Here is a 24,354-nt window from a genome sequence, read left to right on the forward strand (position 1 = left end):
TTCCAAGTTCTAAGCACTCCACTTAGTGGCCATGGTTATAAGACCCAGACATTAAGAAGATTAATTCGCAAAGTCGCTTGTTGTTATTTTTTCTTTTCACTTGCCAAATCTCAGATAACGTTATGCATCATTGTGTCAAAGATTTGACAAATCTTCGGGAGGCCAAAAAAGGAAAAAAATAAGGAACTGGAACAATTTCACATTTCTCAAGTTGAAATGCGAAACCGGCTTTCGGTTTTCCCCCATCGATTTGGCATTCTCTAAAAGGAATCATTAAATAAGAAAAGTTTGCTCGGGGAAGTTGCCCCCGTTTTACAGGAAAACAAATGTAAGGAGTTTGATAAACTCACACAAAGAGCGAAAACATTGCGAAAAAAATCGCAATAAAAAGCCGAGACAGGACATTGCCCCCCAAACTCAGTGCGCATTTAATAAAGCCTCACAAATGGAATGACTTGCTTCGGCACTCCCTGCTTTTTTGCCTTATTTTTTTGCCACACAGCGTAACCGCAACACGTTAACGGTTTCGGTTTCACTTTGTGATTTACAACAACAGAAATCGGAGGGGGGTTCTGGATCCCAACCCCTCATCAACGTCTGCCATCCTGGCGCGCTCATGTGTGAAAAGGTACTTTGGGAGTCTGGGAGTTCCCTCAGACGGCAATTGTTGTTGCCCATGATCTCCTGCTCCTTTGGCTGAGGAGAAGATATCTGAAAGATTCGTATACCCTTCTGCAGGGATGATACCAGTATACAAATTACCCTCCCAGGGGAAACGATTGATTTTAGCCGATTACTCTGATCACATTTCGATTTGATTGCTAGCTTTGATTTGGAAAAGCAATTTTTAAAATTGTATTACAAAATTCCTTGAAAAGGAAATGAAAAAAACTTTTAAATTATGATATAAAATTTATATGATGTTGTTGTCAGAAGAAAGTCAGTGGTGGATCCAGGATTTTTTATTATTGGGTTTTTAGAACCAATTTTTTGTTGTACACTTTTTGAATACCAAATTTCCTTTCATATAGACACATTTGCAGGCTTTTTAAAAATCTAGGAATACAGTAAACTTGTTTAAAAATATATTAATTTTAAAATCATACAAAAATCATGTAAATTTCCAACAGAAGTGAATATAAATGAATGCACATTTGTGTCTTTCTGCCGGTTGAAGAAATCCCTGTGAAATTAAAATTCACAAATCAGTAGGTGGCCATTTCCAAGTCATTAAATTCATTAAGAGTCGACTGGCAAAGTTAAACGAACGAAACTTTTCCACGTGCCGCCCAAAGATAAAGATATAGATAGATAGCAACAAGGGCGGTGGCGTTGTCCCAACAACCTGGGAGAGAAGGACCGTTAACCTTCAACCTTCAACCCACAACCCACCACCCATCCAAAACTCATGGCATTCTTCGAGTGTTATCGGGCGGACAGCATCATGCATATATTAAGCGTAAATTGCCTTGGCATTCATTCCAAAGAGCTAATAGAAATGTCTGCTAGTTAATTTAGCGTCATGAAGTTGCCCCGAAATTTTTTCATCGAGACGGTTGCTCGGGTGATGAACAGACTTTGAAGTGGTCAGGGCAGAAAAGGGAGGAAAATTTCTGAATGTGATTCCCAAAAAATATCTATGTTGGGTGTTTTGGAAAAAAGAAATGAAATAAACTTTTTTCTTATACATTCTTTTCATTAGAATATGAAGACTATTTATTAATAACATCTTCTTCTTGAATGTTTGTTGTTGTTTCTCCTTCTTTTGTTAGATCTTCGGTAAAATTTTCTGCAATATTAATATTCTTATTTTTTTATTTTTTACATCTGTTGAAATTGATGTTTTACCACGACTATTATTATTTTCGGTTAACTGTTCTATATTTTCATTCGAAATACTTGGATTCTCTTCTGCATTTCTTTCTGTTTCCCAATTTTGTTCCTTACTTTTATTTTTTTTGGGTTCACCGTCCAAAGAGATCTGTGATATTCTAGGCAGATCTTGAAAAGTTTTAAGAAAATGTCTCCTAAACTCTTCCTCGGGATCTTCAAGTCTCTCAGTTTTCACTAAATCTCTCTTCTTTTTCTTCTTAAGCATAATATCATCCTCGAATAACTCCTCACTTGAATCAGAATTAAATTCTGAATCAAATGAAACCTCAGAAAGCCGAGAGATATCTGAGTGTATTCCAATATTTCCATCGCATTTATTATGGGTGTCCTGAGGTCTACATTCACCGTGTAAGGAGACAGAAAGATAAGATAAGCTTTCTTGATCGGGAAGTGGATTGGATTTTAGTTTAGCACTATTGACAGTTATTTCATATTTATTTTCGCTAGTTTCAGTTTCGCAGTTTTTGTCTTCTTTGATACTTGTTGAATCTGGTGAAGTATAACTGTGCTTTCTGAGGAATACTTCCTTAGAACGGTGGGTCGTGGGCTCCTCTCCAGACTTTGGATCTTCCAATCTGAGGGGCTCTTCTTCTTGTGTCTTCTTACTTATTTCTACCATTTTAGAATCTGCATCAGATACCTCCTTCATTATATTTGGTTTTTAGTGTTTATTTTGCATAATTTCAAAGCTTACTATTCCATTGTTTGTCTTTTATTTTTCTGACATTCAGCTACTACTGCTATAGTAGTACTTTAACTTCTTACACTTTCATTTCATTTTGATTAATAGATCTACCCACTTTCACTTAGTTTGCAGTCTATGGTACATTTTTCTTGATTATTGTATTTTTTCTGTGAGCTGTTGACACCACATTTTTTTTATACTTTTACAATTAATTTATTTTATAGCCCAGCCAATAAAATTGTAAAAAAGCTGCAATTGATGCAAGCCAAAAAAATAGGTGAGTGTGGAAAAGCTTTTCTCCGCTTTCCGCCGAATGAGAAATTAAAACTATGTTGGAAACTATGGAAAAGCTATGGTCCATTGACGTCAGCAGGCGGCAAAAGGCGACGAAATGCAATGTTCAAAAATAGATAAAGGCATTTCGTGAAACAGGAAATCTGAAAGCAACCCCTTTTCTAATTGCGAACGCCAACTTTTCAGCGACGGGTGGGCGGGAAAGCAACCCTTTTTTGCGAGTGGGCGACGACGTCGACACTCCATTAATTGAAGCCCCTGGATTACGGGAAATGGCATTGTCTTCCCAAAGAGCACCCGCTGCGAAGTCCCGTACAAATCTTTATAATCCTCGATAATTTCGTTAATGGCTTTAATCACTTACGCGCAGGAATAAAAAGGATTAGGCCCGAAAGAGCGGGAATAATTTAAATAACATTTAATTTTATGCCAAGCTCGGCGAAATTTTCAAATGGCGGCCATTGCGATGAAAGGTCCTGGCTCCTCCTTTTGCTCCTGGTTGTCCTTGTGTGCATAAGGTCACACACATACTCACACTGTGGGAACTCTGTATACAAGTATGGTTATTTACCTAAATGCCACAGAAGCATGTATCTATATACATCCAATTAGGCGGCAACAATTGTTGCCACTTTCGTGGGGGAAACTCAACACTCTCTTCTCAGTGCTGTTCAAACTCAACACGAAAGTTTTCGGGGGGAGTCGAAAAAAGCTTCGTCCTGGCGGCGGCAGCTATAAAAATCCCGTCTCTGTCACTGGCGCCACACACAAACCACAATCGACGCCCAGGAATCGGACGTGAGAAGGGAGCGCAGCCCGGAAAAAAGTAGAGGAAAAAGATAAAGGGAAATCCCCCTCGATATCACAAGGATATGCCTTGGCAAGGACCCCGTTTGCTGTGGCTGCACTGCCGACGGAACTGGCGGAGATGTGGATATGGAAGTGCGTCTGGAAGCCCAAGAATCCAGCTCTCAGTTGCTTGGAGTCGGTATCAAAGGATCCCGTAATTCGAACGGTCGCGTGGGAGTAGTTCTTATCGCTACTCCCTGCTATTATATCTCTCAATGAACCTAAAGAATATCATAGCAACATCATATCAATCCATATCGATATAAAATCTATGATTAGCAAATTGTTTTTATTGTGGTATTGTTTTAAATTTATAATGGAAATTAAATGTGATTTTATGTAAATAAAATAAGTTACTTAAAATTAAATAAATTTAACAAAATTGCAATCAATTAATATATTTTTTACATGGGAAAAACAGTTTTTTTTGTGCATAAGAAAATTAAATAAAATGTTTAAAACATGATTATTTAAATTTATATTTCTTTAAATTTTTCTACAATTTAAATGGGGTTCTATGGTTAATAAATGTGGAACATATAAAAAATTAATTACTAAAAGGTGAACAGTATATATTACAGATTATTAGGATTTTAATAATATTTCTTAAATTTTAAAGTTTTAAACTTTTATGTTTTGATATTTGGACATTTTTCATTTCATTTTTATTAAATATTTTAAATAGAAAGTTGTTGTATATTTTTTGTACAGTTTTTAATTTATTCGAATTCGAGAGTAATAAAACCAGCAAAGAGCAAACAATCGATGCGATTGAACCGCCTACAAAGGCAACCATCAAGTTGGCAAATAAGCAGGTCTATTTCGACCCTCATTCCCCAGGATGCTTAAAAGTAATCAGAAAACTTTTGTGAATTGTGGTGGGCGGTGCTAGAAAATTTGCATATGTCAACACGAAAGAGCAGTAAAAATTGCCCTGAAACACAATTTATTTACCGAAGGAAGAAGGACGAAACGCATTGAAGCACAAGAGATACATTTGCCCGATGAGCAAAATTGAAATCTTAATTACACGGGGTTGTTCCACGAATCTCCGAACCGCTTGGCAAACAGTTTAAAAAACAGTCGAGAGCGATGTTTAGACACTGGCTAAGCAAACAATCCAGCTGGTTCGTGATTTGTTTGCTCAGCTCTTAATCATACCGGGTTCTCAACAGAGCACTTTTCATCGTGAAAAGCCAGCGGCAGTGAAAGTTTAATATGGCATCGATAACCCCGGGTGGCAATATATCGCCTTTTGGTCTGAAGCTAAACGCTGGCAAACAGTCGGGGGATGTTCTGCAGCATCCTTACTCCTTACTACCCCCATCCTATCAGATCCAACTCCATAAAATAGCCCTCTGTTGACGATGATGAGGTGTGACTGCCACCGCAGTTGCTGCCTGCTTTGTTTTATGCCTTCATCATCGAATCCTGGAGAATCCTGCTGTTGTGGCATCCACTTGAGGTTAATTGAATTTCATTGCGTCCTTGCTAAATGGAAAACGTTTTTTCCCCATTTAAGCTGGTTAGTCGAAACGTATGGAGCACCTGCAAAGCAGTATTATTAATTGAATCCGATGGTAATTGAAAAGTTTTCAGGCTTCCTAATTTGATATAAAGTCCAGGTTTCCCTTTTGGGTTTAAATTTGGGTAAAACAGCAGGACACTAGAAATCAAAATTTAGATTGAGGTAAAATTTGTTTTGGCATCTGGAATATGTATAATTTAAAACCAAATTTATAACAAAATATTTAATATATAAATATAAAAAATATAAACTGTAATTTATTAAAAAAAAAAATCATAGAAAGCTGAATCACAAATCCTTGAGCAACAATTTCTTTCGTTTATTAACTTTCTATATCGAGTTTCTCAACTTTGGCGACACATTAAAAGGATTTCGCTTGGCACGTGCCTCTGCACACTTAAGATGGGTGGTGAAAAATAATAAAAGAAAAGTGGAAACTTGAGAAAAAAGCCCTGAATTAGCATTTATTTTCAAAGAGCGTGTTTATTTGGCTATTTATTCAATTTTAATTTCAATTCTTTCCGCACTTTTCTTCGCGCCCTTAGAACAATCAGTCACGGGTGCAGAAGGAATAGATGCGATTACATTTAATTGAATTTTTCCGCGCTCTGTTTGCGGAAAGGAAAGCCAGAAAAACCGAATTGAATGTATTATATTACCAATAAGGAGGAGGCAAAAAAATAATAAAAAATGCGCAGCGCGATTGGCAATACAAAAAAAAGAAAAGAGAAGAAAAATCGGAAAACGTGATGCGGCCAAGTATTCAAATTTCTGAATTTTTTGGGCGACAGACCTGAGGGATAAAATCGAGCTGAGCTTGTTACGCTAAAGCTGCCTCATGCATTATTTATTTATGTTTGAACTAACAAGCCGCAAGTAGTCATAAAAATCCTGTACAGAAAATACCTGTTGATGAGGCCACACAACTCGCTAGTTTAACCCTCAATTACCAAAGTCTCGGGGGTGAAATTGAACCACGTGAGGGAAAGAGAAAGATTCCCTGGGGGGTACATTAAAATTTTATTAACTCGTCGGTGGTATTAAGAAACACTTGGCACGTTAAATCAATTTGCCATTTTATAAATCTTCATTTCGCACCTGAGACGTGATCCTGGCGAACAGCAGCAGCAGCAGGAGCCACAGGTGGTCCTGCGAAAGGAGGACAAGGAGCTTTGGGCTAAGCCCCGCAGCTGAAACGTGACTCCACGAGGCAGCCGAGGATTTGTTCGTTTATTTCTATTTATTTTTTGGCAAACATTTTATTTGCGAACTCATTTCAATTAGCTAAAATGCCCTCTTTCACACCATTTGCCTGATTGTTTTTCTTTGACCAAATGAGTGTGTTGGTTGTCGGGGTTCATTGCCCATTTTGGGGGCACTTTTAATTTCTGTAATGCCTTTTGTGATCTCTGAATCGGTCCTAAGTGCACTCGAGCTGCGTATTATTGTTACATTTTATTGTCGTCGACAGTGAGCTTTTAAGAAAATTATACAATTGCATTATGACGCCGCACTGACCACTTGGAAGCCTCGAGGCTCCCTTACTTTTCTTCTATTGCTATCTCTAACGATAGAGTTTAAAATTTCCAACGCATTGGAAAACCAGGAGGAGGTCCTTTGGGCCACACCACGCCAGCGAAAAGAGCAATCGTGGCAAACAGGGAGTTGTGTATTACAAATCGCTCAACGGGCGGCCCACGAAGGACGACGACTGTCAATGTTTTCGCCCTTTTGCAGTCGGTGGGTGGCATAATTTATGGCCGCCCATCGTTTCCCGTTCTCCGATTTCCGCGCTACTCCACTGCGGTTATTAAAATGCTCAATGCTCTTACCCATACCAAAGAACCAGATCCACACTCCGGTTTTCAGGACCTCAGGACTCCAGTTCGCATTGTCGTCAGACTACTGCAAAAAAGTGTAGCACACTCGCCGGCGCCGACTAATGGCAGTTGAAGGACCAAGCACGGTGGAATGAAGTCTTGATTATTTAGGAAACAAGGAAAAATAGTTTCAAAAACTCATTTTATATTCTTTAATACTAGTTTTAAAAAAAACTAGTTAATTAGGCAAAAAAGGAGACAAATAGATATATAGAGAGGACATGCCATGTTTTTATATGTTTTATTGTTTTATATGTTTTATATGGGCTAAATAAATAAATAAATATAAAATAACCGTTTACTGTTTTGAAGCAGTTTATATAAATTGTTAAATTTTTAAAAAATGTATTTAAATATTTTATGTAACATCAAGAGATACTTAATTTTTGTACCAAAATATTCATATTTAAAATGTTTTAACCCAAAGATATATAAACCGTATCCACTGTCTAAGCTTCCCTTTCGCCTGATAATCAATAAAATGTTTTGGCATTTACTTTCATTGTTTGCTGCTGATGCTGCTGCTGCCGTTGCAACGCCCCTTCTGCCACGCCCACGCTCAAGGACTATATTTGCATATATTTCGAGTGGCAACTGGCAAGGCATATTGCCGGGTTTTAGGTTTTATATCCTGCCTGTTCGCCGTGCTCAAGTCCTTTGCCACCGGGCGTGCCTCGTGAATTGTTTCACTGTCGTCGTTCATTTGGGTTGATGTCCCACAGACTGAGGACATGAAAGTCGCTTAATCTACTTAAATGTCTTTGAGTTTTAAGTCTCCCAGCCCTGGCCATTACAGAGTCTCACACTGAAAAAATTGCTTATTTAAAATAAATTGACCTTAGTTGATATTTGAAGTGGTTTGATAGTTATAGGTAAATGGTGAATTGTAATCAGATTATAATTTTATGAGTGATTTGTCGACCACTGTTTTATACTGTGTGTATTAAAAAGTTACATCTTCCGCGGATATTTTAAAGTATTTATTTAATATTATAATTATTTTGTGACTGTTTTTATTTTTTTTTTTTCTGTGTACTATTGTCTCTGCGAATTGAGACACGACTGCATCCCCTCTTACGATGGCGTTATTAACATGGATTTATGGCGTATCGTTCGGAGACTTAAGGCCGCTATTAGCGCACTAAGATGTAAACAAGCTGGGGCCGAAGGAAAGTTTAAAAGGAAGCAGGACGACGACTCACATGTCAATCAACCGCCGACTGCAAGGTAACAAAGCAGAAAAACGCAAATTTCAAATGAGAATTCGCTGGCGAAGCTGAAAAGGTAGCATCGGATAATTTCAATTAAAAATGCCTTTGAAAAGGCATTCGGTGGCTGGTCGCTGGGCAACCATGACAAAGCGTCCTCATTGATGTCCTTGTCGCCTGCCGTCGTCAACTGCCGTATCAGCAGTTTTAAATCTGAAGGAAAAATCAGGGGTGACTCAGGGGTGGAGTTATGCTATGTGGGGTGGTGACTGCAGCTTAATTGAGTTTCGCTTTGACGGCAACCGCATAAAAGGCAACAACTTTTAAGTATTCGCATTCACAGCAATTAAAGCCCTGCTTTTGCCAGGACAATCTGGACTTGGGCAGAGGAAATTTAATATTTTCCTAATGATGCCAAACACATTTTGCGGTTTCTTCACACAGTTGACCAAAAGGTTTGGTTTCGAGGGTTGCAGATTATAGCTTACCTTAAAATTTCATTTACAAAATCATAACACCAAATTCTAAAAGCTAAATTTAAATAATTTAGACGTTTTCTTTAACCTGGTAATTTAAATCTATCTAAAAAAACTTTTGAGAAGGTACACAACATAATTGTTTTGAAAATTACTTTTACAATAATGAAAAAATGCATTAGCATATTTTGAATCTGAAATATTTTTGACATGTTATAAACGAGAACTCAAAATAAAACTAACGATTTTCTTAATATAGATTTTACTGCTTTAATACACTCTAGTATCTATAAGTTCCTTCTTCCTCACTGAGTATTTCCCAAAACTTGGTTTAATATTGCCGCCCCGCAAAGCAGACTTTGCAGATTTTCTATGGCCATTTTTAGGGGTATGTTTACAGCATCATAAAGTTATCAACTTGACGAGCTTGTTGTTGCGATGACGTAGCAAACAAATTTTCACAGTTAACAATGGGCACGTCGTCGCTTCTGTTCTGATGGTTCCACGCCTGTCATTCCATCCCGGAGTCATTTTGTCAGCCCGTCCGCCCCATCCTCCCACTCGTTGTCGTCCTTCCTGATCCTTGATGGCAGCATAATTGATGCACTCGAGCGTAAGTGATTAGATTCATTATGATGCCTGGCAGGCAATGGCAACGGATCTTATTCGGGGCGATGGGAGAGAAGAGGGTATCAGGTGTCCAACGGCGAATTGAAATGTTTGAAAATTTTTAAAAAATTTATTATAACCGATTTAAAGCCCTGGAAAACTAGGGACTGCCCGCTGCTGCTAAATGATGTGTGACAATATTTTTATTGCCCGCTCTCTCTCTCTCGTTTACGACTGAGGGTCGTGCGGAATGGTAGGGGTAAAAGCCAACGTGCGCCAACATTAATCAAGGCATTCTAAAGATTCAGATATACACATTTATGAGTAAATTCATGCATTTTGAGGGTAAAACACAAAAAACGAAGGCAACAACAAAGAGCGGCACACGCCGGGCGACAAAAGCATTTGCTTCCGGTATGCCGCCTGTCACTGCGACTTCTACACTCAGCCAAAAAATAATGTCCTCAAAATAATATTTCAAATTAATCAAGATTCCGAAAACATGGTTTAATAAATAAAATTTACTTAAATAAATATTTTTTGTAATGAAATTTTTTTTTATTTATAGAGTGAATCTCTTAGGATTCTTTTATAATTTTTTTTGAGTGTTCTAAGGGGTAGGGGCAAGTGGGCGGTGGGTGGTCCTGTGGTAGGTAGAGTGCCTGTGCATTCTAGCTTGAAATAAAGTTGCACTGACTGACGCTTTTCGCCTTTTGTATTCCGCTCTTATTGTTGTGCGGCAAGCGAAGAGAAAAATGTATTTCGAATGAATAAATATATTCTTTCTATGACCCTAATGGATTTCGTTGTTGTTGTGCGACTGACAAAGAGTTGAGTCCTAAATGGAGGCATATGCTAATTATAAAGGGTAGATCTATCCTGGGGTAATAAAAGAAACTATAAATATAAGTGGTATATCATTTCTTTTAAGGGAAAAATATTTATGAGATAAAATTAAATAAGTGAGTTAAAGAAATTATAAACATATAAAAAAATTTATTTTTATAGTTACAGGATTATTCAGAATTATTAAAAAATCGCTTAAATATATAAGTTTTACGGATTCCGCAGGACTGCTTCGATTAAAGTAAAATCTCCCATGAAACAGACATCTCTTACACCCCCGTCTCATCGCTTTCCCCGGAGTTTCCTTCATATCTCTGACGCTTCCAGCTATTTGCACACAAACAAAAATAAATATTAAATCTCAGAAATCGTTTTTGGGCAGAGACACTCACCCTTAACCCTCGACCTGCGAACTCCCCTCATTCCCAAGGATTCGGTTTATTACTCTTACTATCCTATGTTCTATATGTGGCACGCTTATCGACGAGCACAGCGTTTAGTTTTGTGATTGAGTGGGTGGACATGTGGATTGACAGCATGAGTCTGCTGAATCCACAGAAGCTCATCAATTTTCCGCCTTCAATTTCCCGCTGAACCTGTGGGAAAACCGCTGCCTTACTTTTGTGGATTCAGTGTGGAAATTCAACCGCTTTTAAAGTCGTCAAAGTTTTTCGACTGGTAATTAAAACCGCGTGAAACCCTTTACTGACGGTAATCCGCAGATACTCCCCTGCCATAACTCACTCATAAATCAGACAACGAAAAGCCATACATCATAGACACCGTGGGGAATCCTCCAACCGAACAAAAAAATATATACACAGAGATGACAAAGCTGCAAAAGTTATTTTGTAATTAGTGCAAAAGGCAAAGACAACGGGAGACCGCTTCGAGGACACGGGGCACAACAAGCCCAACAGGATAATGATGATTACGCTGGCGCAATGAAATTGAAGACGACTTTCTGCCGAAGCTGCACTAATTACCGCTGACGCGCGATGGGAACGATGGGAAGCCAGGACGGATTTCTCCAATCCCAGTATGAAACTCCGGCCGGGGGACTGTCAACTCAAGTTTGACACTTTTTTGCTGACAATTTATGAGAGCGGACCAACAGCTATGGGTTGTGATTGGGGAACAGTGGTTGTTAAATAACAATTAAGTATTAAAAACTATTATTGGTATTTATAAAATTTTGTAAAAGTTTTTTCTGTAATTTATAAATAAATGATTATAAATAATTTAAATTAAAAACGAAAATATACCCGTAGAATATAGTCAATGAGCGTTGTTCTATACTGTACGTAAGCGGCAGAGGGTTGGCAACACAATTCCCTATGCTCAAAGTAACCAGATATTTATCTTATTTTTCTATTAATAAAATTGTCTATTTCAATAGCATTTTTGGAAAATGCATTGTAAAGTCATTTATACGGAAAATTCTGATCTTTTTCAAAAATACACTTTTAGTTTATAATTCCATTTTTGATATATATTATCATTTATGTTATGTGTCTAATTTGCAGGATAGGGAACTTTTAAAGGGCACCCAAATAAATTATAATTTTTAAAACGAAAATTATTTTTTCAGATTTGGTTTTCAGTAGATTTTTCCAACTGTGCACGGTGGGTAAGCTGACTGACACTCGAACCGCCTGACAACGCCGCCACTTAGTTTAGAGTTTTATGAGCGCAATTCGATTATTCTTCATTTACGTCAATCAATGTGGAGGCTGCTTTTAGCCGCTAGCCGCGCACCCTTAATCGCTTTGTTTAAATAGTAAAACGCCGCTTGGTTTGAGACTTTTTTTCCGAAATTTAATATCGCAGATGAGAGGCTGTTTTTGTTGTGGCTGCCTTTTATTGTGCCGCCGTCTTGTCTATGAAATTCTGTCTGCCCCAAAGTCTGCTTTTTCCTGTTTCTGTTTCTGCTTCGGTTTCTGTATCCCTTTCGAATGCGAAAATCCCGCTGCTGCTGTTTTGTTGACTTTCATTTCATTTCCCAGCTCGTCGGTTTCCTCGTCCTGCTTCTTGTTTATTTCGCTTTGCTGTTTACTTCCGCAACTTTATTATAGCTTTTTGCTGAGTTGCAACTGTTTGCCTGTTTGCATTATGCCTATGAGGGTAAGGCCAACGCGTCGTATTAGCAACGTGGCCAGGACATCTGGAATGGGATCCCGAGCGGAAGCAGGGGCATCCTTGAGGCATAGATTTTATGTGGATTATGAGACGACGTTGTTGGCGGGTGAGAATCGAGGCAGTTGCTCGCACTGTTTACCAAGATTATTGGCTACTTTAAGTGGTTATTAAGAGTGCTGAGTTGAGTTGAGGGAAAATATGGCATACATACATAGAAGTATGTGTAAGTATTGAACTCTAAACTATCTCCTTTTGGAAAACTTGTTATTTTTTTAAAGTTTTACTGGACTTTTTGAGAGGTGTGCTATTATTTTACATAGATTATTTAGCTTTTAATGCATTTTCTTAACTTAGATAAAAAAATTATAGATAACAAAAATTTTTATCTTTTCAACTTTTTTCAAAATTACAAAGAAAATTGTAAGTATAGAGTGACCCTTTAAATATTTGTTGTGTTTTTTATTGACAGCTGTATAAGGCTGTAAAGATATCCTTTCCCTATTAAGATCAGTTACCAAGCTCATATTAAGTTGTGGACTTAATAACTAACGATTACCTTTGCTTTTGTCATTGGATTGCCTAAATAAAAACATATTTTAATTGAAATAAAGAAGTATGGGTAACCACAAATATTTCTTCTTTTAGTGAGATTTATAGTTGCGCTTAAACATCCTATTTAGATTAACATATTTTATTTATTTTTTAATGTGATAAAAAAAATCAATTTTTTAAACATTTCCGTTAAGGCCGTTTGATTTTTAGTTTTTTCCTAAATACATTATCCGTTTCTTAAAGAGCTTAAAAAAACTCCCCAATGTACGAAACCCTTACTTAAGTTTGAAACAAAAAATAATGATATATTGTTTTACCTTATAAGTGCCTAATAACAAATGATAAACCATTAAAATCCATAAATTGGTCAACATAAAAAGCATCACGTACAAATTGAATCGATCAAATGGCAGAGAAGGAGACTCACTCATTTGTAGCTGGTCAATCAGCAGGAGGAGCGCTTTGTGGATGCTCATCTATAAATTGTACCATTTTTGCCGAAATTTGTAAAGTTTGGAGCTATTTTGAGCCCCCTCCCCCCCTTGCACCTAGCAGACGGGGGAAAATATTCAAAATGGCTGACATTCTGTGGAAAGTCGGAAGAAGGAGGAAAACAATGGAAAATGGCCTGGCAACATGTTAATAGCATTTCATGCACGACTGAGATTCGCATGCCAGCCCAAAAGAAGGTGGCACATTCCCATGTACCTCGAGCGACTCTGATTGGTTCTTTTTGGCCAGGTGGCTGGGTGATTCCCCCACCGCTGCCCCAAATCCCAGCGGCTACTGTTGCCATCCGCCGTCGACCAATGCCGAAAGGACGAAGGACTGCCGAAGGATTCTCGGGCCTGCGCAACTCGCATCGTCGCGGTGAGCTTTTCACCACATCAAGTGCGAATGGGACGGAATGCCTTGATTATGCTGCGAAGGAGCATAATCCGCTGGCAGGACATCCATCTGGGCAGAAAAGAAAGGCGAATGCGGGCGCTTTTAGTTTCACTTCGTGCGTTGTCCTGCTGAGGCCAAAAAGCGAGCCTGGAGCTGCGGGTATATAGCTGAGAAATTACAACTTAAATATATTAATTAATATGGATATATAGTGGAAAATATCTGAATAATCGTGTGTTTATATAGAGTAATTCGATTAAGTGCTGGTCTAGTGCTAAAAGCTAAGAAAAACTACGATTCTGTGACTACGCCTCGTAATACCCTTGAAAAGAAAAAACTCGCACGTTCCAGTGGTTGAAAATTTCCAGTGTATATACTACGCTCCTCCCACCCCCTCCCCCCACCCGATTTTTCCACCCAACTTTTCACTACTTTTGCCCCATGCCCACCGCTACAAATATATGTGTATATACAAATGATACTTTCCAGACCGAAATGGCAGCTTATGTATCCAAGTTCCACCGCCACCTGTCCTTCCCTGTCCTCCGCCGATCTTCGGCTGGAGGTCCACATCGTCGCCGATTTCGAACTGGATGTCACACAGTCTTCAGACAGAGTTGGATTCGGATCGCCATGGTCCTCGTCGTCGTCGGTTTTTTAATAGACAACCTGCCGCCGGTCTCGTGGTCAAACTCTGTCTGGATGTTGTCGTCCCACATTCTAAGTTCTTAATTGGTTTATAAGAAAGTTTTAGGTTTTTCCCTTTTTTTGCGGGGCGTGTGTTGCTCAGAAAATGTGAGATTCCTATAAATAAATAAAATAAATAAAAATTCTAGCGACTTAAAAAAAAATGTTTATATTTTTACATCCCTTAACTAAATATAAAATCTAAATTTTATATAATTTTATTATCCCACTTTCAGCGTATCGCGTAGTGTTTAATCAAGCTATATAATCTGTTATCTGTGTACCTTATTTGTGATATCCTAACCAACAACAACAAAATAGTTTAAAAAACTTAACGAATTTTGTTGCCTAATAAAACGTAATTAGCGCCAGGAAAACTACCGCAAATAACTGTGCTTAAGTTCCAACTAAAGGACAATTACATAATCGTTCACCACTACCAAATGGATTACGTAACTCTAGTGTGGCATGTAAGTAGGCATTGTGGCCAAAGGTCAAAAGTACAACTATTTTGGGGATAGAGATTCGAATGGAATCTTGGAGGAATTTAATAAAAAGCTGAGAAAAGACCAAATATTTTTCTTAATCAAGAAAACCATTTCTAAATTCCTGCTTGCAAAATGATATTTTATGTTTTTGTCAGAAAATTAAATGGATTTCAAAATAGCTCCAAAAAAACTAAATTACGAAACTATTTTTATCATCAAATCAAAAGAGTATTTCCATCTTAAAATTCAAACTAAAGTAGTTTTTGACTGTTTTCGTTTTCGTTTAATAACTAGACACACTTTTCTAACCCTATGGAATGAAGATTATGGTAAGCAAAAAATGGGTACAATTTCATACACCCGCTAAATGAAGCATAAAAGGCAATCAAAATGGCCCACAAAGCCAGAAATATTTACAAAATGTTCTGCCGGCTCAGCAGTTCCATTCCCTTCATCACTTCCTTAAAAGACCCAAGCCAAATTTATGAACATAAGCCGCTTACAAGAAATGTGCAAAATGATGAAATTGTACGAGACTTTTGCTTATCAGCAGCAGAACACAAATTTTTGGACCCTATTAATAAACGGAACAAATCTCTTTTGCAGGCACTGTAAATGAAAATGCACAAACTCGCCGAATATCGAAATTAAATGGCTACCAAGTGAGAATCCCCCGCTGAGCTGAGAACGAGCCAACCCGAAAATAGAGTCATCAAATTTGTGCTGGCTTCACGGAAATTAACCGCCGCCGATTCGCCACGCTTATATACACGGCAATCCGCCGTGAAGTAGGCAACAAAATATATTTATGCGCCCAAGTGATAACAGCGGAACAGGCAACGAAGCACAACAGACGCCACTGACTTTGGCCTAGGCGGAAGGACGAGACAGGACGAGGAAGGACTCAGCGATCCGGAGAGAGGGGCGGAGTCTGGACAAAAAAGGAATACGACCACAGCATCGCCATGAAGGGTCTGACGGCGTTTAAGGAGAAGGCGACAGGCGTGTTTGGCGGGTGAGTCGAATATGATATGATACCCATACCGTTAACACTAAGCAGCAGGGTTTTGGTCATAGCAAGCATTTAAAATATATTTTAAATTTTAATTTTAATGTAAAAAAATCATTTATTTTATTAATTTTCCAATCGAGCAAGAAACAGAATATTTAACACATGTATAAATATTTGTTTTTTACTTTTAAGATAGAAAAAAATAGATATTTATATAGAAAGAAATATTTAGGTTTTTGAAATTATATATAAATGTGTCTGAAAGTATGCTGTAAGAAACGTCAAACGAAATAAAAATGTATTTACTCTTCTGCTGCATACTTTTTACCACCTTTTAAAATGAGACTTTTTTTTAGTTTCTGAAAAAAATGATAAAATTATTCTTAAAATGGGTAACTTTTTATTCAGTCCCAGCTTCATTTAAATAATATTATTTCCTTGCTTAGCGTTTCTTTTTAAACTTTTTGCTGAGAAGTGTAAACCGATGACTGGGAGCAATATGCCCCAGAATGAAATATGATTGCAATCAAATGGACTTTAGATAGAACAAAAGGAATATTGAGTTTAATTTAACGCAAGGCTGGTCGGTGTTCGTGGTTGGCTGAACTTGACCATGCCAGGATAATGCAGTAAATATGCTTCCACCGAAATTGATACGCAGCTCAATCCCGACTAGCCGGCGTCGCGAAACTTCGGCACGTGTCGCGCCCCGGAAAGTTGTAAAATTATTGGCATGCTTAACAAGTCATTAAAGGGGGATGGCCAGGATTCTGATGACTTTTAGGACTTTCCAGCGGTGACAATGAACGCACTGGCATGCCGACGGTGAGCTCCTCACCGGTGCCTCAGGAATTCCGGGCACGTTGGCAGCACGTGTCCGGGAACTTCAGCTCCGGCACCTTCGAATTCCCCGGGCAAAACACAATAAAGTCGTACTTTTCTCGGGCATATTGGACAAACACTTCATGAATGAGTGACTGAATGTGTGCGAACCTGGTATGCAATTTTATGGCCACACCTCGCCTGATTTCTCAAGGACCTTGGGGCGCTAAATTAGAAATTGGAACAATAGGTGGCACATGGCACATCGCTTTCATTAAGGAATGTGTTGCATACCGACGAAGGGCTGCTGCTGCATCGTTTAGGGCAAATGAAATTGATTTTTACGAGCCGTTTCCGTTTCCGTTGCCAACAGGACCTGCCGCTGAAGCCCTCGAGTGGCACTTGGCGCGAAGAAATTGAAATGCCTCATCAGGAGGGGGGTTGTGCTCAAGGAGTTCCTTTATCCTTGCCAGTGAAAATGAAATTAGAATTGCCATTGAAGACGCGGTCGTGTCGCTGACAAGCCACCATTTCACCCACCCTCCAAATGCCGCAGCATCTCTGTTGTCAGGACAAACAAACTAATACACACCACATATATATTCCTATATATATCTGTGAATGTGCCCCATTTACATTTCTAATGGTCGCGTTTTTGTGGCAACGTTAAAGTCAAAAGCGAATTCGTACAAAAGCCTTCAGCTTGTGGCGCCAGTTATCCTTAATCTGGGCGGCGCCAAAAAGTCTGCAACATTTTTACTGACAATCAAAAGAGAACTTTAGCGCCAGAGATAGTTTGGCGAGGCGTCAAAAAAAATACCAGTTCCAGTCAAGGATGGAAAGTGATATCTGAAAACAGGCGAAGATGAGATGTTCTAAAATAAATATATAATTATATTTTTAAATAAAAAAAATACGGAGTTTTAAAAAGTGTTTAAAAGTATGCAGTGAATAAGGAATGAATTTATCGAACTTCCATAATAAAAATGTTGCATACTTTCGGATGTCTAGTATCTATAAATAGTCTTAGTAAAAAATATTTTGTAACTACGATAGAAAAGACAATTGTTCTAGAAGCTTTTACTGATATTTCATAGATTTATACTGAAGAACTTTAAGATACTGTGTTGATATAATATATAGATAATAAAATCATCTTTTAGCTCGTAACAAACCTAATGACAGCCATAACGCAGCCCTATTTTTTTGCAAAGGGCAAATAAGAATTGCCGCATAAAATTGGCGTCAGATTTAAAGTCGGTCAAGGCGGAATTTTATCGAAGGACGCAAGTTGCTCCCTTAGCTCCGTTTTTTTTCTTTCTGGTCTTGTTCAGGGGATCCTGCGTGACCAGACGAGGGTAGCTTTTTGCGGCAGACAGTTGAGTTATGTGACAGGCGGCGACTTCGACTTCGACGACGACAAAGTTATATCCACTGTAGTGGCTTGTTTTTGGCTGGTGGCTGCTTATTAGTTTGTATTGCATACTTATGGGGACTTTGTCTGGATATTTATGAAGAAAAATGCCAACTGTCTGAGGGGCAAGGGGCTATATCTCAGTTGATGTGTCACTTATCCCGGGTTAATGGCTTGGTCAGGGGTTGGTTAGGTGGTAGGTGGTTAGGTCACCACTCTTTATCAGCCCAGATATCAGCTAACACACATCCATCAATCAGCCGCTGACAAGGTCTTTTAACTGTGTTTAAACTGGGAAATCAAATCTGGAAATGCGATTTTCGATTTTTTACCTGCTTCAATCAACTTTAAATACTCGCAGACATGCTATCAGCACTTAATAAAATTGAATTTTATTCCACACCGAGGACGGAAGTTCTGCCGGCAATTCCTACCCTCGGTCACCGCAATTCCTTTGGGACCCTTGGGAAAAATAGCAACCACCTTCGATGGGTGGAATTTTCTTAAGTGAGGGGTGAGACGCAGCTGTTGCTGCTAACAAGCCGAAAATATTTGTGTTTTCACGCCCTCTCGTTGACCTGTTGATTTGGCTTGCTATCCGCTCTAATTGGCATGAATTATGCCTCAGGAGAAAAATGTTTGGATTATTTAAGGAATTATCTTTGAAAGCATATTTTTTATAAGAATACAAATATTTTAGATTTTTATGCATTTTTCTAAGATATTATATTTATTATCTCCAAAACTTGGAAAAAAATGTTTTTGTTTTATTTAAATTCCTATGTTTAGAATCAGATTAAAAAGTTCATAAATAATTACAAAATAAATCTGAATAATACATTTATAATTATAATTTTGGTTATTTATTCTTCTTTTAGCCTGAAGCCCAATATGGAGAAGTTCGAGATATCGCAGGGCTATCATGGCGGTCACGGTGGCTACGAGGAGATGGAGGGGGGCGACCGGGAGGGTCGCGGACCGGGCGGTGGCCACGCCTACGACGACGACGACGATCGGCCCGATTCGCCCGCCTCCTTCGAGGAGATCGAGCGACCGCCGCTCCGAAAGATCGACAAGTACTGCAAGGCGGAGTGTCCTTGCATGCCGGCCCGCTACACCATCGCCACCATGGCCTGCGTGGGATTCATGATCGCCTTCGGAATGAGATGCAACATGTCGGCGGCCAAGCTCAAAGGAGAGCACAACGGGGTAAATATATTAATATAGTAATATAGTACAACGTTGATAATAACACTTTATAAAAGTCAGTATAATTTTATAACCGTGATTTTCTATAATTAAAATTATCATTCTACAAACTATGTATTAAGAATTCCATTTTAGTCAAGTTATAAAGTCTTAAATGAAATAAATATAAAATCTAATTCAAGGGCTTAAACTATCCAATTAATTTAAAAAGCTTTGATAAGTGTATGCTATTTAAAAATACTTAATTTTGAATTTAAACTACATTTTTTGGATAAACGCTTTTTATTTGATTAAAAAAAATAAATAATTTTTTTTAATGGGAATTTAATAAGGTCTTGATTTTTATTAAAATTTCATAAAAATTATTATACTCATTTTGAATTGTTTTATTTACTTTGTAAGTTACACAAATTAAATGATACATTCTCTCATAAAATTTATTCCACATCTCCACGCTGTCAGTCTGCATATAAAATTGATCAAATTGTCAGCATTAAATGAGCAGAAATAAAAGCATGAGGGGGGAAAGCCATCAAATTCGCTTCGTTTGGCGAGAAGCTGTTGTCAATTAGGGAGTGTGTGTGTGTGGGTATCCACCCACTCAAAAGTCATATACAAAAGACCACGCCCCCACATAGAAACAGTGAATCCGGCTTGACGCTCGTTAATAAATGCCTGCAGCGGTTTTTAATGATTGCTGAGCTCCGTCACCCATCCCGTTAAATGTTAAAATGTATTTCCGCCTTTTATTTTTGCAGACTGTTTTCATGAACTGGACGGTCGCCGTGGAGAGCCATGTGGACTCGTCCTTCTTCTGGGGCTATCTGGTGACGCAGATTCCCGGCGGCTTCATCGCCTCCAAGTTTCCGGCCAACAAGATATTCGGCCTGTCCATCGTGAGCTCCGCCACATTGCATCTCTTCGTCCCATTCGCCATGACCCTGATGCACGGTCATGTGGTGATTTGCGTGAGGGTCCTGCAAGGACTCTTCGAGGTACGTAACCCAACCAACCAACTTACCAAATTCGATTTCGCCACAGATCAAAGCCGGGGATTACGGCTGCGTGATGTTGCGAAAATGGGGAGGGTTAGATTTTGCTTTATGATAAAGCAAATATGTGAAATGGAAACATGTCCTAAGCCCTCAAAGGGATGGGGGTCCTACCAGGGCAAGGGAAAAATAACAAAAGCATTTATTTTAATGCGATTTCTTTGTGTGAAAGGACTGGGGAGTATGTCATTTTTCTTTGGCTCGGAAGGGAAAGCAAGATACTTTGTCAAAAGATTGTTTGCTCATTCGATTTTGGCAGTAGCTAACAAATATTATTGAATGTCTTTCTTGAATTTTTTTTTGATAGGTTAGGCAATACATTCAAAACAAGAAATAATAGAAACAATGATTTTCTTCTAATAAAATAATAATATAAATCCTAAATGAGTGAGTGTTAAAATATTTTTACTAAAGCAAGGAACTTATTAGATTGTAAGACTGCCTAAATGTCTTTTAATTAAAAAAAGTTACCTATATTTTCCCACTTATTTTTCCCCAGGGCGTTACCTATCCGGCTTGTCATGGCATTTGGCGCTTCTGGGCGCCGCCCATGGAACGTTCCCGACTGGCGACGCTGGCCTTTTCCGGTTCGTATGCTGGCGTAGTGGTGGGACTTCCGCTTTCCGGTCTTCTAGCCGATACCGTGGGTTATCAGGCTCCCTTCTACGCCTACGGGGTATTCGGAATCATATGGTACATGTTCTGGATATGGTTGTGCTTCGAGAATCCGCGCAAACATCCTGCCATCAGCATACCCGAGCTGAAGTACATCGAGAAATCGCTCGGGGAGTCGGCTCATCCGTCGATGCCCTCGCTGAAAACAACTCCTTGGCGGGAGATGATGCGTTCGATGCCCGTTTACGCCATCATTGTGGCCAACTTCTGCCGCTCGTGGAACTTCTACCTGCTGGTGCTGTTCCAATCCTCGTTCCTCAAGCACAAGTTCGGCTTTAAGGTGGAGGAGGCTGGCTTTGTGGGCTCCCTGCCCCACTTGATCATGACCACAATAGTTCCATTTGGCGGCATGTTGGCGGATCACCTGCGTAAGAACGGCATCCTATCGACCACCAATGTAAGAAAGCTCTTTAACTGCGGAGGCTTTGGAATGGAGGGATTGTTTTTCCTATTCGTCGCGCATTCCTCAACGGCGGTGGGTCTTAAGAAATACAAAATTTTGTTTTGGATTTTATAGTTTTTAATTTACAGACGGGAGCTATGTTTGCCTTGACCTGCGGCGTGGCCTTCAGTGGCTTTGCCATATCCGGCTACAATGTCAATCATCTGGATATTGCTCCTCGCTATGCTAGTATCTTAATGGGATTGTCGAATGGCATTGGCACACTGGCTGGCATCATTGTGCCCTACGCTTTGGATGGACTTATCCAGCAAAATGTAAGTAAAGTTTATGGAAAAGTATTTATTGGTATCAAAGATCATATACAAAAAGTCACCAAACATAAAACTGGCGCCCAACGTGGAATCATATGTTTAGGCCCCACGTTGGGCGCCAATTCTATTTTTAAAAAAATTAATGCTTTTTGTATCATTTTAAATCTTTTAGCCTACTGGCTGCTGGACAACAGTGTTTACTCTGGCCGCTTGTGTTCATTTGGTTGGATGCACTTTCTATGGCATTTTCGCATCCGGAGAGCTCCAGCCATGGGCGGAACCGCCAGCCGAGGAGCAAAAGGTGTGGGCACCGCCACCAGGTGCCATTACCAACACGGATCCTAGTCAGGCGGGCATGTTGGGTGACTACATGAAGGAAACTTCATTTGTAAGTGAAAAACTGTTAAAGTTATACACCTTAAAATATGTTAGTAGAATAGAAAACTTTATTTAATTCTTATATATTTTTGTATAGAATATTACTTTAGGCATTCATCAATTAATTTTTTCCCTTTGAAAAATAGGGTGCCCCCGAGTACACTGAGCAGAGCCAAATGCAGCAGTCGAATGCCATTAGCTATGGCGCCACAGGACACGTGGCCAACAATCCCTTCGCCATGGCCAGTGGTGGCGCACCACCGATTGCAGAGGAGGATGCCCCGCCGAACTACGGGGATGTTTCCAATTCAGGGCAATATGGATACACGCAAGGACAAATGCCGTCCTACGATCCGCAGGGATATCAGCAGCAGTAAAGGGTCACTTTGAGATATATCATAGCTTTTAGTTGTAGTCGGAAATCGTTTGACGTTTATTGTTTGTTCTTGGTGTGCCGTTAAAGATTCCACCCATTATCTCTCCCCATTTGTTGAGTTCCATCGCTGAGGGGATCCTAAAACGCCTTTCGGAGTTTATAAGTATAATAACTACAGAGTAACGAATTTTTCAGCGAATAAGGGGATTCCACATGCATCACTAACACAATGAAACTATGTACCTAACAGAGAAACTACATATGCACACACAGCAATACCGATAGCCATTAACATTACCGGTAGCCCACATAGACCCTAAAAAACTGGCCTAATCGATCTATATAGCATATATACTACTAAGGCCTCGCTTGCGCGAATTTCTATTTACAAGCTCCGAAAATCCAAATCGAAAATGCAACACAAGATAGGGAAAGAACTGGAAAAATATATTCAACACTTGTGTATATCATATATCATCACATAATTTATACGAAGCCTATAATAATTATATTTAAATCGGTATAATCGTATATATATATAGCCAAAGATTGTTGTTGAACTGCAAACTGCAAGTTTTATTACCGTTGATGATATTATCTTCTGTGTAAAGAGAACATTTTAATCAAACCCAAGCAATTGTTGATGTTCGGCACGAATGATAACCATAAAAAGTACTAGCTAATCAAAAAACCATAATAATATTCTGTTATCATATTAAATATTTACGTTTAATTTGTTTTGTTATTACAATTTAAAGATGCACCGTAGGCTTTTGTGTTAGAAAAACATGAGCAAGGCATGATGTAGGCACTAAATACAAACCCCTTAAGTAGATAGCCGTAGGCGCATATAACCTCAGACTTGGTCTTCATATGCTCACTACAATAAAATAATAATAAGAAAAAGGAACACTTGAAATAAATATGTAAAAGATTTTTATAATTTTGATTTTCTTTGCCAAGAAAATCTACAAAAACATTTTTTTTACCTTTTAAAATATTTCTATGTTAAAAAATATTTCATGTAACTTTCTTGGCTTGGAAATTCAAGTATCCTTTTTTAAAATAATAACTATGTTTTAATATGTTTATTTAATTTTGTTCCTTTTGTAAAAATAAAAAAAACTTATTCTATTACCACTATTAAATCTCTCTAAAGTAATAAATTTAAACAATTTCGAAATATCTAGTAGATTGTAAATAAATTCGGCACTAAGTAATTTTATTTTATTTTAATATATGTATTTATGCACCAAATTTGATTTTAGAGCACAAATTTATCTTACAAAATGCACAGTTACTTCTTATTTTGTTTAGTTAATCGCACCATTTTTTCATTTTATTTAAGTTAGCAATTTAATTTATAACTTATATTACTGCCACACAAAACATATTTAGACGCACTTACTTTCGCACCGTTCAATTGAATATACAAATTTACAACAACATTATTTCTAATCGTCTGTATATTATCCAAACGTATTAAACTAGCCACAAGTATTATAAATAACTATATAAAGGTAATTTAAATTATTCACATTTAAATCACTATGTATTAAAAACGTGAAAATTTTCTAACTAAAAGAGTCAATTCTAATACCGTAATTTGTACAGCGCAGCGAATAAATACTCAAGCAAATACTCGTATAGCAAACTTATACTAGCTAATATATATTACAA

At 38.3% G+C, this 24,354-nt stretch overlaps 3 protein-coding genes and 1 long non-coding RNA gene across 5 annotated transcripts; 3 read left to right on the forward strand and 1 right to left on the reverse strand.

Annotated features, from left to right (window-relative positions):
- Positions 1-1,243: 1,243 nt before the first annotated feature.
- Positions 1,244-2,615, reverse strand: LOC108063394 (uncharacterized). The gene is made up of 2 exons (XM_070217738.1): positions 1,849-2,615; positions 1,244-1,789 (listed from the first exon to the last, which is right to left on the reverse strand). Exons 1-2 carry the CDS (start codon positions 2,540-2,542, stop codon positions 1,713-1,715), a joined length of 771 nt encoding a protein of 256 aa, XP_070073839.1. The 5' UTR covers positions 2,543-2,615; the 3' UTR covers positions 1,244-1,712.
- A 1,035-nt stretch (positions 2,616-3,650) lies between these two features.
- Positions 3,651-4,113, forward strand: LOC123003243 (uncharacterized). Its single transcript, XM_044395174.2, has one exon. It carries the CDS (start codon positions 3,745-3,747, stop codon positions 3,877-3,879), a length of 135 nt encoding a protein of 44 aa, XP_044251109.1. The 5' UTR covers positions 3,651-3,744; the 3' UTR covers positions 3,880-4,113.
- A 9,820-nt stretch (positions 4,114-13,933) lies between these two features.
- Positions 13,934-14,896, forward strand: LOC123003244 (uncharacterized). 2 transcript variants are annotated; one of them, XR_006412485.2, is made up of 2 exons: positions 13,934-14,006; positions 14,771-14,896. It is a non-coding gene; the product is annotated as an uncharacterized lncRNA (long non-coding RNA). The 2 variants fall into 2 exon arrangements; XR_006412484.2 differs by lacking the exon at positions 13,934-14,006 and adding an exon at positions 14,314-14,642.
- Positions 14,897-14,918: 22 nt separating this feature from the next.
- VGlut (Vesicular glutamate transporter) lies at positions 14,919-23,726 on the forward strand. The gene is made up of 8 exons (XM_044395123.1): positions 14,919-15,004; positions 15,629-16,037; positions 19,149-19,479; positions 20,238-20,474; positions 21,031-21,681; positions 21,738-21,923; positions 22,093-22,308; positions 22,445-23,726. Exons 2-8 carry the CDS (start codon positions 15,988-15,990, stop codon positions 22,673-22,675), a joined length of 1,902 nt encoding a protein of 633 aa, XP_044251058.1. The 5' UTR covers positions 14,919-15,004; positions 15,629-15,987; the 3' UTR covers positions 22,676-23,726.
- Positions 23,727-24,354: the final 628 nt, after the last annotated feature.

Source organism: Drosophila takahashii, chromosome 2L, assembly GCF_030179915.1.
Source record: "Drosophila takahashii strain IR98-3 E-12201 chromosome 2L, DtakHiC1v2, whole genome shotgun sequence".
Lineage (NCBI taxonomy): Eukaryota > Metazoa > Arthropoda > Insecta > Diptera > Drosophilidae > Drosophila > Drosophila takahashii.